The 18800-nt window shown below is 34.9% G+C and overlaps 1 protein-coding gene across 49 annotated transcripts in view; it reads left to right on the top strand.

The window, feature by feature from the left end:
- The window catches only part of RIMS2 (regulating synaptic membrane exocytosis 2), a 455492-nt gene that overhangs the window by 321465 nt on the left and 115227 nt on the right, over nucleotides 1–18800 (top strand). For 28 of the 49 annotated variants that reach the window (XM_057408236.1, XM_057408232.1, XM_057408227.1 and 25 more), the window contains 3 exons: nucleotides 997–1176; nucleotides 2291–2400; nucleotides 3235–3267. In XM_057408236.1, the coding sequence (XP_057264219.1) occupies nucleotides 997–1176; nucleotides 2291–2400; nucleotides 3235–3267 (323 nt within the window). The remainder of the gene's footprint in view (nucleotides 1–996; nucleotides 1177–2290; nucleotides 2401–3234; nucleotides 3268–18800) is intronic. The other 21 variants (XM_057408231.1, XM_057408234.1, XM_057408260.1 and 18 more) reach the window with 3 other exon arrangements.

Genomic DNA, 18800 nt, shown 5'->3' with positions numbered 1-18800 from the left:
AATTACTTTGATTTTATGTTTTTTAGGATATTGCTAGCAAATATTACTCCTTGCAATCAGCCCAATTACATTGCGAAAAAATGTGGGACTTGATTCATTTCTGAAAGTAATGGTATGATTAATTGCCTCAGATAGTAAAAGACTTGACTGCTTGGTCAAGGAATTCTCTTCTACTCAGTCTAGTTTTTCCCCGTTGCATCTCTAATGGTAATTTTTAATGGCAAAGTTCATTAGGCTGTGGATTAGAAGAATTTATTTTTTTTTTATTACAAACCAAACTTCGTCTAGTTGGTGGAACCTCTGCAAGTACTAATGATGCTGTACATTTTCATCTGACTACAGTCCAAGCATGCCTATGAATCCATCAGTATACTCTAGCCTATATTTTGACAGACATCCTAAGTCCGATGATAGTTAACAGTACTACATGGTAATTATAACATTTGGAATGTGGACTCTCCTATAAACAGGAGTACTAACTCTAAAGATAATACAGTCTGTAAAAATCTAGTAATTTGAGTAAAAATGCTCAATTGAACTGCACAATTAAATGAGTCTTTAGCTTTAGTGAGACTCAATATTGTCAGCTGTTATTTTCCTCTAATGTTGATGTATTAATAAGAAAAAGTGTGTGGTGTCCCTGCCTATGGCAGGGGGGTTGGAACTAGATGATCTTAAGGTCCTTTCCAACTTTAACTATTCTATGATTCTAAAATAACAGTATTTTTACCTAGAAGTTCTCAGGATACAGACTATTGCATGGATAGTCATTACTGAGACATTGGAAACATTTCAGCCCATTTATCAAGAGTACAGAGCAAGCCGAATCATACATGTATAAAATACTGTATGTTATCAAGAAGCGAACTCAGAAATTTTACCCAATAAAAATGTACATGACAAAAGTATTTGCTTCAAACTAGTATCATGCAGCATATTTTATAATTAATAGAAAAGTCAAAGGTCAACTGAGCTGCTTTTTGACTAACATTACAGGAATTGTGAAGCAGCAGATAGACAGCCATATCAAAGATCCAGATCAACAGAGCAACGTCCTATGCTAGAGCGGACCAACTCCCGCTCCCGATCCACAGAGCGTCCTGACTCAAACCTCATCAGGTCGATGCCTTCATTAATGACTGGAAGATCTGCCCCTCCTTCACCTGCCTTACCGAGGTGAAACAGACAAATCAATCAGACTAATTCCCGTTTGCCCCACCAGCTCACCATTTTATTTTCCCAGTAGCTAATTGGTATCACCTCATTCTTAGCTGATCACTAGTAGCGATAGATACTATTTCAGTGCCAACACACTATTTATATTCTACTCTGGATATAATGGTGTGGCTGCCATTGCAAATTGTTTGCTAACAGTATTTAACTACATTTGTTTGTGATTTCTCATTTGTCAGGAATCCTGGATGGTTTCCCACATAAAGCACCTCATAACTATCATACACTTCTCTTACAGAATGAGAAATTGTTTGTGTTCATCAGACATTGCTTATGGAACAACCATCACAACAACATCAAATGGAACTTTTTTTTTTAAGTTTCTTTGAATGGACTGTACTAACTTTGTCTATCAGCTACCATTTTAACCACCATTTTTTCTGATTACATTTTACTGTGCCATAGTCTGTATTGTTCCTGTTTGAGTGCTCTACTTTACTGATTGACATTTTGAGGATTTCTATACTTTACTCTTAGCTTAAATAAACATAATATAGTAAAAAGATCAGTACATTTTGGTCTAGTTGATGTTCAGTAAAACCTCTCCTTATTTTAGTACTGCAGAATACATTCTTTTATTTTCTGAAAGTTAGAGTCAGTAACATCAAATCCCCAGTGAGAATTAGAGTCAACTATGAGTGTATTTTCTCAGTTTATTACTTTGTTTAAACAAATCCCTGTAATCTCATGCCACTCAATGGTAATTTAACCAAATACAAGCTGAGTAAAGATAGTTGAATTTAACTTGTGGATAATTTTATGTGTATGTGGGTATTATGTCCATGTGCACATGAATATACACACAATGCATTTTCTGGTTTGACTATGCAGACAAACATCTTATGAATGTTCAGCCTTAGTTTGGCTTTCTTTTCTTTTTCTTGGAGAGATAGCTCTTTTTAATCAGGTCTTATTCTGAAAAGAGATGCTAATTTCACTATGAGACTTCAAGGGTCCAAAGTGATCTAAAGCCTACTTATGTTATCAGTTCTTGATGGTATTTAAGGATGAATTTGTCTTTTAATGGCTATGGTTTGTTTTGTAATGTGTCTCATAGGTCACATCCTCGAACTGGGTCTGTTCAGACAAGCCCATCAAGTACTCCAGTAGTAGGGCGAAGGGGCAGGCAATTACCACAGCTCCCACCAAAGGGGACGTTGGAGAGAAGTAAGTGTATGTTTTTCTCCTTGATGACATTGCAAAATTGTTCATGAAGGTTGATTACTTTTTTTTTGTATTTTTGGGGGGGGCATTAGAGCTGAAATCTCTTGAGTTTTTGAGTACTGAATTGGGATTTCATAGTAGTATTTTGTACTCTATTTTCTTCTATCATGTTTGAATATCTACAGTAGTCTTGACTGAAATGAAACATTAGCAGTACAACAATAATTAGTAGTGCAGTGCGCACGAACCAAGATGGACTAACTGTTAGCATTGTCCTGTTCCTTTTGAGCTCAGTAGGTGTTTTGTCCCTGACTTAAACAGGGACAGGAAATGATCTTTTGTGTGTTGTTTAGTGATAAAACTGGCTCTTTTGGGTGTTAAGAGATAGCTGATCACTTGTGTGTTCACATGGAGTATGTTACCAATTGCTAATATAAAACCTGCATCTTGAAACAGGAAGAGCAAGACATAATAATCTTTAAAACAGAAGAGATCAGCAAGATAATTCATGATTCATGTTTTAGTGGTACTATAATTGTGCTTATCTTTAATGTCTTATAAAAGCACTAGTCAACAACTAGTCAATGGAGACATTTTCCAAAATGACTAGAAACAGAGGTATACAAATATATTTTTGATAGCATATACATTTTCACCCTTCCACTTCTTGATAACTTCATGTGCTGTGCAAAATCAGTCTAAATGGCCATATACACTCCTTTCTTTTTAATCCTTAACATGTATATTGTATCTTTTATGAAACTTCTGTTGTTTTTAACCCCTGTCCTTTGGTTCCTTTTTTTTTTTTTGTTGTTCTGTTTTTGTTACTTTTCCTAGACAATGGAGACAAGGAAATAGAATCTTATGAAGGTCTGTACATAAAGGAGGGTTTGTTTTTCACCTGAAAGCCTTTTTGAGAGGCTATATAGGGAAAAATAAACCCAACTGCAATTGATGTTACTGGAGTGCACAGACATAGTTGGAATTATTATAATAATTATTTAGTCTTTTTTTTATATATATTTAGACCTGTGGCTTATAAATTGTACAGAGTTCTACATGAAAAAAAGAAAAGACAGTGTAAATAGCACTATCTAAATATAATCATCATTGGAAAAATACCTAGACATATGCCCTTTTTTAAATACCAAGGATTTACACTGCAGCAAATGAGAGTATTTCAGTTAATTTACATATGTATGTACCTTTTCAGGATTAGCACTTTAGTCACATACTGTAGTTTAAGCTTTTGTGGATATTTGATATGTTTAGTGTTACCCATGCATTTAATCAGATCACTGGGGTTTTTTTTGTTGCGAATATGTTATAGTGTTATACAGTTGCTGAATTACTAGGTAATTTTTCAGATAATATAGGAGCAAGAATAAATTGAATCAAGACAGTCTTTCAAAAATTTATAATACTTCTGCTAAAAATTTAATCCCCTTATTTTATATCATTAAAACCATTTAATTTGCCTAATAGCAAGTCTCAAGATATCAATTGCAGTCCTTGGTTGTACCAGTGAGGGTCTGTATGTACTATTACTTTATCTGTCTCTCTCATCAGACTTTTTAATTTAGTATTTACATGTTTAAAGTATTTATTTCTATTTTGGAGGCAAAACGTCATGAAAAGAAATCTCTTTCACAGATTATCATCCTAGTATATTAATTTCTTTGTGGTCATGTGTTGTGAAATGCTTGTATGAGATACAGTCTAGATATGCCAGGAAATAATCATATCTAATCACATGATGTTTGCTGTCCTTGCTGTATATGCTTTCATGTTTTACCCACTCTTCCCTGCTCTTTGCTTAGTATTTCTATTTAGACTGGGAGCTCTTTAGGGCAGCAGTTGTGAAGTACTGCATATTTTTACCATGTTTGATTACAGAAGGTATTTACATCATAGGTTCTACAGAGAGAAATATAATAAATACAATAAAATAATTATTTCTTATAGGAGTGCTAGAATGGTTTGCTCTGGTAAGTACTGCTGGGACTTGAGGATCTCTGTTTTCTTTTACTTGAAGTCTGAGTAATATTTTCCTGTACCTGTGTCTAAAGTAGTTTTGGAAGACTTTTTGGTTATAAAAAATTGCCAAATCCACAGATACTGATTTTTAGTATGCAATCAGATCATCATCAGTGACTCGAGATACAGTAACTAAACCATTTTATGTTGAATTTTACACATATAAATGTGGTAAACACTGTAGATAAAACCCATAATCCTTAGATATTGCTTTCATACATTTTTCTATATAATTTTCTGTCATAAATTAAGAGATCATAGTCTACTAACAGTATGATTCTGCTTTAAGGCTCTTTCTATACTTCCTTAGGAGTCTCTAATCCTTCTCTTTAAGGGGGATAATAATTTTCTTTAGAAGGAATAACATTTTAAATGATTAGCAGATTACCTAACTTCTGTCAGTGACAGAACACAATTATGACTAATAGCAGTTTTTTACTGTGGAGAATTGAATTTTACAAAAATATATTTTTAAGCAGTTGAAGTACCAGAATCAAAATAATGTACTATATAAAAGGTGTTTATGTTATTAATTTACAAATAAAGCAGCAAATAAGCCTGAAAACTTTACAGACATTTGAATAGATTTTTATGAGTTATGCCCTGATGATAATTAAAACAGTTTCTGATTGGTGATAATTGGAACAGTTGTCTGTTGTTGGGAAGGATATATGTCCATACCAGAAGATGTCACTGTCACAGAGTAGTCCTTTCTGTATTTACAGAAGCACATACTTGACTCAAATGAGAGGGGATTTTATATTGCATGGACACATGCACATGTATGCGTGTTTGGATGTCATTATTGACATGTATGTTTATTTTGAAATTAATGATTTTAGTGCTGACCAGATTAAGTTAGAATCATACTGAAGAAAAGTGTTAGTAGAAAATACATTACACACAAAAAGAAATCGATAGTAGTGTCAGTTTTGTGGAAGAGAAAAAGTTCTATGTTTGCCACTCCTGCAGTAGTCTCATTTAGTCTGTGTTCATTTGAATAATCTGTATTTTGAAACTGCATACCATTTCTTTGAATGTAATAGAAATGCAAGTAAAAATAATGGAATAATTTGCAGTTGTGAAGATTTTTTCTGTTATAGTACAGTTTTTGGAGTAACATGGAATACGGTGTCCTTAAGGCGATATGACTAGAACTGGAAGAGGAGGAATCTACAGGAGAAAAAAGCTCTGAGTAACTGCTTTCCAGATTAGGGTCAGAATTAAAAGATAAAAAGAGCTGAGATTTTACTTGTATATTTCTAAATAATGCTAGAGATAGAGATACTTTGTTTCTAATGAACATTTGTAGAAAAACAACTTGTTTTTAGCAGTGAAATGGTTATGTACTCTTAAGTGTTCTGTATTATTAGTGCTATAGATGATAAGCGAATACTGGAATATTTATAATTCTTATGGGTTAACAAGATTTTTTCATTTATATGCGGATATATTCCTTTCTTCTTAACTTGCTTTGGTGGAAGGATACACACACTGACCGCTTGCTGCTAATTAAAATGGAACACCGTAAAATGCTCTTGAATGTATTCAGTATTAGCCTTTTAGGTTTGTTGTTAATTGCTAATCAAGCAGAGAATTTTTCCTGATACAGATTTTTTCCTTTTCCTCTTAAAAATAAACATGGACATTCTTTCTTCATCCATACAAAACAAAGCAAAACCAAAACCAAACCCCAATCATCCACCCAACCATAGAAGCTAGAAAGGCCAAAGAAATTTAATGAAAACTTTAAAGATAAAAATGAATTGCTCAGAAATTTACCAAGTAGTAGAGCTCAGTGAGAATCTGACCTTCTATTTATGCTCTATGGTACAGACTTTAAATAGGTGATCTCATAATGATCTTGTGTCTTGGGAAAGTTGTTTCAGATGCTGTTAAAGCTGACATTAATGCTGATTAACTGTCTCCTCTTAACATCAGTGGTGGGTGATCTAATTCCAGAATAAAATTATCTGTGAATAGAATTAACAGAGATAGTTGATTAGGTTTAATCAGAGATAGCTATCAGCCATATCTCCAGTATTTATATCTCTCAGATATAATTTTAAAACTTTAAAAAGAAAATATCTATACTGTCAATTGCATTGTTGTTGGAACTCACGCGGTATAGAGTACAAAGTACTGAGACACTCTGGTGGTTAGGAAAACACGGATACTGTTGACAGGCAGAAAGACAGGCTGCTTATTTTAAGGGGCTATGTCTCATTCAGAACATAATTTGTCTGTTAAATGAGACTTAATTTTGCAATATAAGAAGGAATTTTATTGTGTTTTTTGCATTGCCCTATCAGAGTTTGAAGGGAGACAGACTATTACAATGCAATTACAGAGAACCTGTCATAATTCTATCGTACTCTATCAGCTGTGTTTTCATATGTTTAAAAAATATATGGCATATAAGTTAGATTTTGGGTTTTGGTGGGGGTTCTGTAAGATGTGATTGATCACATGTATATAATAAAGGATAGGAACTTGGACTACCTTCAGCTTGGCTAGTAACTTGATGACTTTATCCTCGTCAAACACAGCAATTTAACAAATAAAGGTACATGTCTTTTCACCCACCCCAATTTTGTGTGACTATTTCCATGGTACCTGTGTGCTTGCTTGCATGGGGTAACTTGCATTATGTGTGCCTGACAGGAAAGAGTAGCTTAGCATCAGTAACAAGGCTGCCTTATGATAATGCATGAATCTACCTTGGGTTTTTGATTTCAACTACAAATTTACAAAATATACCTTGGAGTTTTACTTATGGATGCTTTATTCACTCTCCTGAGAGGTGACAGGTCCCTCAGCCCCCAAAGAATTTTGAAATATTTTAGTTGTATTGGTACAATTTCCATAGAAAATCTTGAACAAATGTTACCAGTAACACAGGGCTTAGGGTGCTTACTTGAAAGGTTCTGAACTTTCAAGGGAAATAAGGGTTCATAATTTTTTTCTTAGATTGGTAAAATGAGGAATTAAACGCCTTGTTCTTTATGCCAGTTGAAGGTCTTACAGTCTAGGTCTGAGACTACAAAAAGCATAAAGAAAAATAAGTAGATCCATACAGCTGTGCTGAAAAGAGCAGTTGTTTATGTTTCAGGATACCATGACAAAATCATTTTAGTTCAGTTCTAGTGGAATCATGTTTTTCAATTCTTTGGCACACTTTCTGTGCATTCTTCTCCATTCAAGAAGTTTGACAGTATAGATGATGTCCCTGAGAAATACTATAATTGGAGTTTTCAATGTCATTATTTCAGTTGGAATTTAAATGTCATGATTTTATCACAGAATTATAGAGCAGAAACCTATGTAGAGATTAGCTTCCATGGCTTTGATTATAGGTTTGATTATAGTTTATATCTCTCTCTTCTTATCAACAGTAACCTGTTCGAACAATTAGGTTATTATTATTACAAGTTAGCTAAACCTGAAGTCAGATAATTCAATGACCTATTTAGTTGCACGTAAGTCTATACAAGTAATGAGAGAACTGGATAAAATTCTGGGAACAGAGAGCATAAAAAAAATCAGTAAGTAATCACAATCTGAACCTTGAAAAACTGTGTGTTGCATCACCTCAAAACAGTGGTTAATGAATAACTGACATTAAAGTTAAACCAGGCATATGATACACCAGTTATTCAGCTCAACACTCTACTATATTACTGTTGTTACTCTAGTATTAGATGAATTTTGTCAAAAAGAAAATTATGGTTCTTTATTAGTGCTGTATATTTGTGTTGCTTATCATTAATCATATTGTCACCATTGTTTCCAGCTACTTTGGTGTTCTTTAATATTTATGTATGCTCTAGGCAATTGTGGTTAGTGATGGAAAAGTACACGTCTTTCTGAATTCTAACTACTCTGAAATCCAGATAAAAATCATATTACCCAGCAAATTGAGTATTTTTTTTTCCAAGCTGGAAAAAACATTTGCATTGTTTCTTCTGCTCTTATTAAGGTACTGAGTATGCCCACTTCTTTGCGATCTATACATGATTTTAAATATGGTCTGCAGGAATAGAGAAAAAATAAAGTAAAACCAAGCAGAAGATGCTTTTAAACCAATTACCTACCAATATATGTCTACTTTCTCTGCCTTGGTACTCACTGTCTGCTTTCCGGTGCTTCAATAATTTAATAAGAAATAGTCAACAAGTGATATTAAGAGCTGCATGTGACCATCATTACTTGCTAGAAGAATCTCATTGGAGTAAACCAGAGATATTAATGAATATAGCACAAGGATTTATTTAATCTTTGATTCACTCAAAAAATAGTCTATGCTACAGACTGGTGGTTTGTATGCTATTGTGAATGTCTTTTGTTTGATATTTATCTTTTATCTGAACAGCTTGTAACAAAGCATGCATGTTTTTGTCTTGCTTTTTTTTCCCTGTCATACCTTGCTTAAACAAATGCAGCAGGAGATGAAGAAAACAAGCTTACTGGAGTTCAGGAGTCGGAGGTTGAGGCAGGTCTGTCTGACCACAAGTGCCTATCTCCTTCAGAAAAATCTCCCTCTGAGCATGTAGGGAAGCTTTACCAGCCAGCCTATAAATTTATTAGAAGTCAAAATCCAGACAAAAAATTATATAATTTTATGTGAGAACAAGACAAATTCAATATAGCATAGTTTATTTACCAGTTTGTGAATGCTTAAAATAGTTCAACCTGCAAAAAAGTCACTTTTTCACTTTTTTTAAATCCCTTTTTATGAAAGTACTCTCTCACTACGATCAAATTATAGCCTTAGCAGATCTGGGTGGACAACCTTTAGATGTGTTACCCTCTACATTGATGGTTTTTACAAACAGGAAAGTAAAGTATTGTATCATGACACTTTTTTTTCCCTACTTTGTGTAGGCAGACTAATTATGCTGAACAAAAATAGTAGGAAACTGCATTATGTGGACATATTTTGAGTATTTTGTATAATGTCCCTCATCCTACTTGAAAGACAGTTCAGTTAGTAGCAAGAGCTATGAGAAATAATAGATGATGATAAAATCAAACAGATGCAAATTTTTTTTTTCAACTCAACTACTATCTGATTAAAATATACAACTTTACCTTCTAATTTCAGAAAACACACACCATATAGGTTCAAAGACATTCAGAGATCTAAAGATTTTTTCTAAAGATGTTTTCTGCTCTTAAGTTTCTTTCTCAAAGGAAGAATCATAAAAGCAGAAATGTGCATTTCCATGCACTGTTAATAGGTTACATTCTGGTATCCCTGTTAAAAATTGTCTGTGATAATACATAACAGTCATAGATGTGGAAGGGCAGTAAAGATAAGCTTTTCTGCTTATAAATATTTAGGGCTAAACCAGTGCTGAGCTTAGCTGCCTAAAAGTAGGCAGTGCGATATGTACCTCATCCTCCAGGCCCATGGGATGAAGCCCACAGAAGGATAATGCACTGAGGGTATTACTGCAGTCATGTGGAGAGAATTAAGTGCTCAAGAAAGGTGGCTCAGAAAAATGACAAGCTGAGCAAGAAACATACTTATTAGTAGCTGGTAAGAAAAATTACTAGCTAAACATAAGTATGCCAAAAATGCCATCCCCCCTTAAAAGTGTGCCTGAATTAGTTTCTTCAAAATCCTTCTTTGAAGCCTATTCCTGTTGTTATATAAGAGGAGAAAATATGGATCAATATTTTCTTCTTAAAACAAAGTAAGGAATAATTGCTGTGATAGGGCTCAATATTTCTTCAGAAATATGGATGTAGGAGTAATTTCAAGATTTGGGAGCTGGAAAGTAGGATTAAATTTTTTTTTTATTGTAGTTTTCACTTAAGCATCCAAAGTGTCCTACAAGATCTTTGCTTTCCCATTTTTCATTATAGTACAGTTTACTTTTGGTTTTGCTTTTGTTATGTTTCTGTATTGTGTACTGTTCACTCTATGTGTTTTGTGATAACCCAAGCATAGTGCATGGAATTGTGCTAACATAGTTTGCAAAATATGTGTGTGTGCTATAGTTATGTTTTTCATCATAGTAGCTGTTCCAGTTGTTAATCATAATTGTCTGTTTTTAATGTTATAAAGATTGTGAGGAAAAACATCCAAATCCACCTGTTAATGGGCGAAAAGGCAAGTTGATTATGATATTGTTAGTGAATTGTGGATGCTTGAGATTTTGCTTATGTTTTCCTGCATGTGTGTGTTTTGCTTAGTTCTACTAGCTCAAAATTAGTGAGTTCATGTATGTTCAATTTTACTGTGCTGTTTTACATCTTGCACTTAAAATAATTATTTTCAACTGTGGTTTTATAATCTTTCTTCAAATCAAAGGCTCCAGATTTTTTTTATTTTTTTTACATCTAAGTGTAAACTGAAGATGCGGTTTACACCACCTATATGCTCTACAAGTTTGGCACATTTCTGCTAGTCACAGGAGAGATGGACCATTTAATTAGCATAGACTGGTAGAGAAAGGCTTATGTTATTACCAATCATCTCTATTGTCTATTTCTCATTATGTTCAATGGTCATTTCTATTTCAAATGCTGTAGGAATAAGCTTAATTCAAATCACTGAAATGTTAACATGGAGATTAAAATTTATTATCTAAAAATAGAACAGTAGAGGTGCAATGAACAACCACAGCTTGCTTTGAAGTTTTATTCCAGTTCTTGCTTCTAAATTGCTTTGATAACTTTTAAGAAATCTGTTATTATTTTTCCATGTACTTCTAGTGACATATTACATATAGACTTTGTCTCATCAATGTCTTGTGCCAATGAATAGAATATCAACTAAGGTAGTGCCTTGACTTTATTAAAATCTGGATATTCGCTCTTAATCTCTACTACATGTGGAGAGTAGCCCCATTTACACTACTGTGGGCTATTCCGTGTCTTCCATTCCTTTGAAAAACTTAGCAGAGGGAATACAGGTATCAGGAGAGTAGGGATTCAGTTTTGCTTCTGGTAGCTCACTGTGTTGCAGGGAAAACCACGCTGGTTTTGATATGCTGCTTATTATCCTGCATAGACATGGTACGCCTTTGCAGAGAGGGTGCTGTGTTGGCAGCAATGCACAGGGTCATTTCCCTTACTCTAGTGGCTGTGCCAGCATAATCCTGAGCGAATTCAGAAGCTGGAATTCTGCTTGCTGTAACTGTAATGCTTGCTAATTACCAGATAGTTCAGTGTCTTATGCCTTTAAGATCCAAATTCCAATCCTGGTAAATCTGGATGCTTTTGCCACTGACTTGGTGGAGCTGACAAACCAATAATCAATTACTGAGTCAGGCTGAAGCTGATTTTGTTTGGTTTATCTTTCACTCCTTTCGAAAACCCAATAGTTTATATATTTAATTATAGAGCCTGAAAGATGTCCTTTGCACAATAAATGTAATACTACTAACCCGTATTTAAGGTATTTTCATATATTTATTCATTTCTCTAAAGTGTCCATTTTGCATTTTAGAAGTTTCTTCTGCAGAGCTCCTTTACTCCAAAAGATTGGTGTGTGTCTAGCATTTGATTTCAAATATTTATTACCAAAATCACTATCCCTTTTATTTTTTCCTCAGGTCTTTTGCATTTCTCTTTCATATATTTTGTATGACACCTTTTGATCATTTGAGTTTGTGAGAAAAGGCTCCAGGTAATTCTGGCCTTCACTGTATTAATTTAGGGTTCATAAAAGATTATATAGTTGCGGAAGCAAAATGTTAAGCCTTTCAGATTATCAGTTCCCTCACTCGTTGGAATATTTTACATAATTATACCACAATTTTGTCTATATTATGGGAAGCAGGAATGCCTTCCAGTTCTTATGTCCCAGGTTGAGAAGTGACTGGAGCCTGTTTGTATTTTTGAGTCTGTACCAAGACAAGGCCCAAGTCACCAAGTTATCCCCTTTCTATGCCCTCTGGTTTCTGCATGCACGGAAACCCCACCATTCTGTGACCATTCTGGATGTCTGGAGGGATAGAGTTAAAAGTATCCTGTATTCTAGACTTGCTGTACAGTTTAGACACAATGTAAAGAATTTAGCTGACTGGAGTGCAAACTATACAGAATAAAGGGACCCCAGTCAAAGGAGTGATGACCTGCTTAACTGACTTGCAGAGTCAGTGTGTATATATATGGGTTTTTTGAAAAACTAGCATGTGGCTGTCGTGCCAGAGGGAACTCATACTGCTGGCTGACCTGAGCATCTTCTTCCGCCTAAGTGCATCTGGGACTCCTGGAAATGGGGCTTACACTTTGCCTGAACTAGTACACATGACTGGCGTGAGTCTCTTGCGTGCTCTTGTCTTCCCCTGGCCCACTGACTGTAGATTTCGCTAAAAGATTATGAATGGCAGCTTCTGAATTTTGCCTGGAAAATGATAATGAATGAATTTATGTGTGCTGTGACAATACTTAACGTATTCATATATATTATGAGTACCTAGACTAATATGAAATTTTAATTAAATTCTAGTTCAAGGAAAGTAAGGCTTAAGTAAGGTATAGACGTCTTGAGTTTTAGGCAGGCACATAACTACAATCTGCACACTGGAAAAATGGTGAAATAAGAAAAAAAAAACAAATCCAAAAACCAAAACCAAAACCCACCACAACACCACAAGCCACTAGAAGTAAAGGATTCTCCAGACTGAAGAACTTACTTCTGCTGAAATTCCTTATTATGTGGGTGATTATTTTACAAATTTAACTCTAAAACTATCAGGGAAATATGACAAATTAGAAAGAGTCTAACTACTCACTCGCCCATAAATAGGTTCAAGTTTGACTTTTTTATACAAAATGTGAGGTGGCATCTTTCAAAACTGGATCATAATATAAAGTAGCATTTCCAAGATTGGTACATGACAATGTGATTTTATTTTGCCTGCTAATCAAACGTAGTTTGTCTGGTTACTACGCTAACATTTTTTAATTATATAAGTAATGATGAAAAATAACAAAAGGTGTGGACAGCATTTGCATGTAAAGATGTGTGTAAAATTTCCATGTAAAATTGAACAATAGAGTAACCTGTATGTTATTACTTAGTAGTATTTGATATTCTAAAGAACCTAGAGCTTTCTAAAGAAACAAATACATATTTTTCATCTTTCTGTAACCCATTTATTGTGTTTCTCTATTGGTTAGTATTAGTGCTTAAAACTACTGGCTTGTTTTCAGAACCATTTTAAATGGAATAACTTTTTAACATTTTGAAATCGTGTCGTAAACTTCAGAAATGACAGAACACCTGTGACTGCTTGCAGAGGATTTTTTGGGGGGGTGAGTGTGTGTGAGAGAGAGCTGTATGGTCATATAATAATAAGTTATCTTTCTACATAGGAAATGTTGTAAGATTATAAGATTGTGGGTGTTATAATGAAAATAAGCTGGAAAAAGACCCCAAACCTGTACCAAGATAAACCTTGCATTCTGCATTCTTCAGAATGGATTTGTAGGCTGTTCACATTTACTTGTGTGCAGAACACTCTCTGACACATAAGGAATGGGAATGCAAACAAGCAGACCATGGGAGAGAGGTGCAGGTCAGACCCTTGCATTTTGCTCCACATTTACGTTCAGCACTACTTGCAATTTGCATTATTTATATCAATTGCTCATTAGACTCTGGTGATATTTTGACTTTTTTTGTGTTTATCTTTCATAGCAGCATGAGAGGATAGCCGTACTGGGTTTGACTAAAATCTGTCTAGTCCAATCTCTGGTCCTTAGCAGACCAGGTGTGGACTCTGGGGGAAAGTAATATGAGCAGAATGAGTGTGTAGTAGTGCCCAGCCTCCTATGACTTGTGCCTCTGGAATCTATGGAAACATTAGTGGTATCTTTACATGACGTCTTCAATTCTCTCATAGGCGCTCTGCACCCACTCTCCTGTCTTAAACCCATTCTGGCAACAAAAACCTGCAACGTTTGTTCAAATGGGTGACTCAGTTGAGCAGTTCTTCTGAGATATTCAAAATACTCCTACTGATAAGAGGCCAGCAGGCCAGCTATATTGCATTCATTTAACATGTTTCAGGCATATAACCAGAAGAGGGAGCAAAACTGCCATATTTTAAAAGCATTTAAGAAGCTATGAAACAAACAAATAAATCCTTCCCTGCCCAAGACAGTCCTGGAGAAAAAGCCTTGATAGTGGCTTAAAAAGAATATCTTTAATTTGTGATCTTTAGATATACTTTACTAAATATTTATACACTCATATTTAATGTACCATTAACTGACTGTTTTTTAGTTCTGACTGATCTGATGCATTTAAGTTTTCTTCATGTTTTACAACTCTATTGTATTTATAAAAGCAGCAACGTTATACTTTGACTTTTAGCTAAAGGAAGGGTATGATTTTACTAAGTGATATTGCAACAAGTACTTTCTGTGAGCTTGTTTGAATGCCTCTACAATTTTTCTGTAAAATCAGCGATAGATTCAAATCAATTGAATAGATTTAAATCAAACAAAAAATTCAAATCAGTGTAATACCCATATAGAGGGATCCACTGGTAAAACCTTTTTAAAAATAAGGTTAAACCAGATTTGGATTAGAACATCTCCCTTATGAGGAGAAGCTGAGGGATCTGGGTCTCTTTAGCTTGGAGGAGACTGAGGGGTGACCTCATCAATGTTTACAAATATGTAAAGGGTGAGTGTCAGGATGATGGAGCTAGGTTTTTTTCAGTGATGTCCAGTGATAGGACAAGGGGCAATGGGTGTAAACTGGAGCATAGGAGGTTCCATGTGAACATCAGGAAAAATTTCTTTACTGTGAGAGTGACAGATCACTGGAACAGGTTGCCCAGGGGGGTTGTGGAGTCTCCTACTTTGGAGATATTCAAGGCCCGCCCGGACAAGTTCCTGTGTGATGTACTCTAGGTTACTCTACTCTTGCAGGGGGGTTGGACTAGATGATCTTTGAGGTCCCTTCCAACCCTTGGGATTCTGTGGTTCTGTGATCTGTGATGGGATTTGCAGCTAGGGAATATGATGAGAAGAGACTGCTACTGGACTAGTCCTGTTAAGTGATTTACAGCTACAAATAATTAATGAAGAAAACATTTCTGGAGTAAAGGAATAACCTACAGTGCTTTTTTTTTTTAAATCTAGTAATGATAACAATAAATGTGGATATGTGGCAATATTTTTTATTGCCTACCAAATTACTTCCATTAAAGTTCTTTTAATATATTCCCACTGCAACCCCACAGGATGGAGACCAGTTTTTTTTTTGCAGAACGTGTAATTATGTAAGGAAGATGAAATCAAAACAATAAAGAATTAAGATGTGTCAGAACTTTAATTGGGATGCTGTATTATTTAAAACCACAATGTAAGTGATACTTCCATAGTCATTTATGAACAACAGTTTATTTCTTTTAAAATTATATTAACATATCCCAGCATTCATTTGTTGATTTGGCACAAATTTGCAAAGTATTTTCTTATAAAAGGTGTTTGCATGTGCAGTTGTGCATGTGTGTGTATGTGAAAGTATGTGTGCATGTATGTGCATGTGTGCTCATAAAACACAAACGGGAGAGGTGCTGTCCCTACCTTTATGCTGTTCAAACTTTACCAACATTTAGGACAATGCAGACCCAAATTCATTTCGCTCTTTGGAGGAAATCATTGGGTCTCGCATGAATGCTTTGAGCTCTAACATATAGAATCATTCTTTAAAATATTCTACCAGGGTATAGCGATCAAAATGTAAATCAACTATTACTGTGACAAAAGAGGAAGCTGAAAAGTTCTGTCCTCAGATTTGCTGTGCCATATCACCTGGAGAGACAGGAGGTCTTGCTCTTTCCTGAGGCGTCTGGAGGTTCCTCTGATGTAGGAGCAGCAGCAGCAGCCTGGCATAAAGCCTTAATTGATGACTTAGTGTCACTTGAAGCTGGCCTTGATGCCATTAGCAGCATGCCCTGGTGGTGCAAGGTGTGACTGGATTCCAGATATAATGTAGTATGTGTGGGACAATTAATGTGTCATGACTTGCAGCCATTTGCTTTCCCATAATAGAGATTTGACACAACTGGGAATATTTCTCCTTGTGCAAACTCTTGAGAATGGGGATATATTAAAAATTTCCTTGTGGACTTTGTTTTGTAAATTAAAACTTCCATAACATGAATTTAGCCTTTTTTACATCTTTAATTATTCTTCTTGTGTTCTTAATGTGTGGGTTAAAGATCTTGAGTATCCAGTTCAAAGCATCGTTTCTCAGCTTTTGACAGTTAATCCCATAGTTCTAATGGTTTGTTGTGGTGCCTTGTGTTTAAGAAGCATTAGCCAAATCCACTTGTGACTCATTTTCACAGTAGTCACCGTGCATTAAGAACATAATTCCTTTCTGACATTCATCTTATAAAATGAAAAATAGAAAGAGGTTCTGAGGACTTTTCAATTGCAGGAAAAGATGACTAAATCATGTCCTAATGAAAAAGTTAAGACTTTATGACAGCCTAATTAAAAGTCTAAAACTAGAAATGCACTGATAAAAATTGCTTCACAGAAATTTTAGGTGCTGAAAAGAATGTAAAAGATGAGTGGATTTAATAAAAATAATAGAAATTGAAATAAAAGAGAAAGTATATAAAATATTGCAAGCAAGGGGTAATTGTGAAAAGGTCTATTACTCTCTATAATGTGGAGAAAAGAAAGGAGGGAAATACTATTTGCATAATAAAAGTAATCATTAGCATTTGGTATTTTGCTACATCACCTTGTACTTTGGTTTGCAGCATCAACCCAGTTAAACTGCAGCATTCCTGGTGCTAAGTTGACATGTTTAGAAATTAAAAATATTTGGAAATGTGCAAATATTCTTCTCATATATTATTTCCATATTTTTCATATTCAGTATTCTAAGCAAAAATGTAAGACATGCTGAGGTTGTACTTCACACTAGATGTAGTGGAGTATGCCAACCCCCTCTCCCAAGCAGCACAAGAGAGCATCATTCTCAAGAGGAAATGGCACACAACCAAGTGCCATCGTGATGTGCAGTGGGAGAGCCCAGCTCCATAAATGACTGTGGTGGTCAGTGCAGGGTGGTAGGTGCAACAACTGCATCTGATGAAACAACTGCATCTAAACATTGTACCTTTCACACTGATGGAAAAAGTCTGGATCAGTGCACCTGTCAAATCTTTCTAGCCTTAGAGATCCATCAGATACCTAAAATATTCTGACTCAAGATGCTCATATTTTATATAATCTAGAGGAGGTCTTTTTGTATAAATTTTCAATCAGTTTACACCTTTCTTTATACATGTCAAAACTGATTATCACAACAGAAGACAGATTGAAGCTCATTTGTATGGGAAATGAGAGTGGTAAGAGGTGAATGATGAATTAGAAAACTGTATGGTTTCTTTCCAAATATTCACAACTTGACAAAAGTTGGCTTTGGTTAAAAACAAAGGTATAGATGGCAGCCCTTTGCCTTGGTAAAAAAAAAAAAAAATAAAATTAATAATTTAGAGATTATAATGCTTATTTATCTAACCAGGGAGGAGACAGGCAGCCTGACATTCAGCATTTTGTCTATTCATCTGCATCTCTTACTAGTTCCCAAACAAAAAGTACTTTTTTATCAAAATCTTTTCTTAGCTTTGTAGAGCTTAGAGATGAAAATGGCATTAAAAAATGGTGAAGAAGAAGTTGAATGTTAGAATAAATCTAACGGATGTATCTATTTTAATTTCTGAGTTGGAATAATAACCACTGCTAGCAAAACTCTTGAAATTGTTTAGAAGTCAATGAAGTCTTTTCACCTGATCTCTGCATCTCCCGTCTGCATATACTCAATCTAAGAGTTGCACATAACTGCTAATAAAATTAAGCAGCCATTTGAATTTAATGCTGACATGCTGTAAGAATAACTAAAGCTATAGAAGGATGTCATTGGAAGTCTGAAACTGTTTACCTGCACATTCTGTCACTTCTAGTATAAACATAAAAAAGTAGCCTGTCTTGCTTTTTAGAACAGTGGTTTTGTTTGGGTTTTTTTAAGGTTAACATATGGCGAAAGTATTTATTCAAACAGTTATATTTGTATTTCAGTTTTATTTGGTCGTGTTTGTCAATTCAAGTGTTATTATAGAGGCACTTCTAGAGTTCTCCCAAGTGGGTTAGCTATTTTCTAGATGCCCAGTTCTCAAAAATTAGCAAGGCTTAGGAAAGCTTTTCTTTTGCTAGGGAACTTTGGTATGATAAGTGATTTTGCTGACTGAGGAAACTACAGTTTTTAGGTTCAGAACTGAATCAGGAGTTCTGAGAAAGAACTCTGACTGAGAAGGCCCTTGTCTTGTAAAACTGTGATAAAGCTAGCATCGAAATCACTCTGGGCTTCCTGG

Source organism: Pezoporus wallicus, unplaced genomic scaffold (assembly GCF_028554395.1).
Source record: "Pezoporus wallicus isolate ANWC-B61680 ecotype Strahan unplaced genomic scaffold, APGP_CSIRO_Pwel_v1 contig_3815, whole genome shotgun sequence".
Classification (NCBI taxonomy): Eukaryota; Metazoa; Chordata; class Aves; order Psittaciformes; family Psittacidae; genus Pezoporus; species Pezoporus wallicus.
This window is presented reverse-complemented; position numbering and strand designations above follow the sequence as displayed.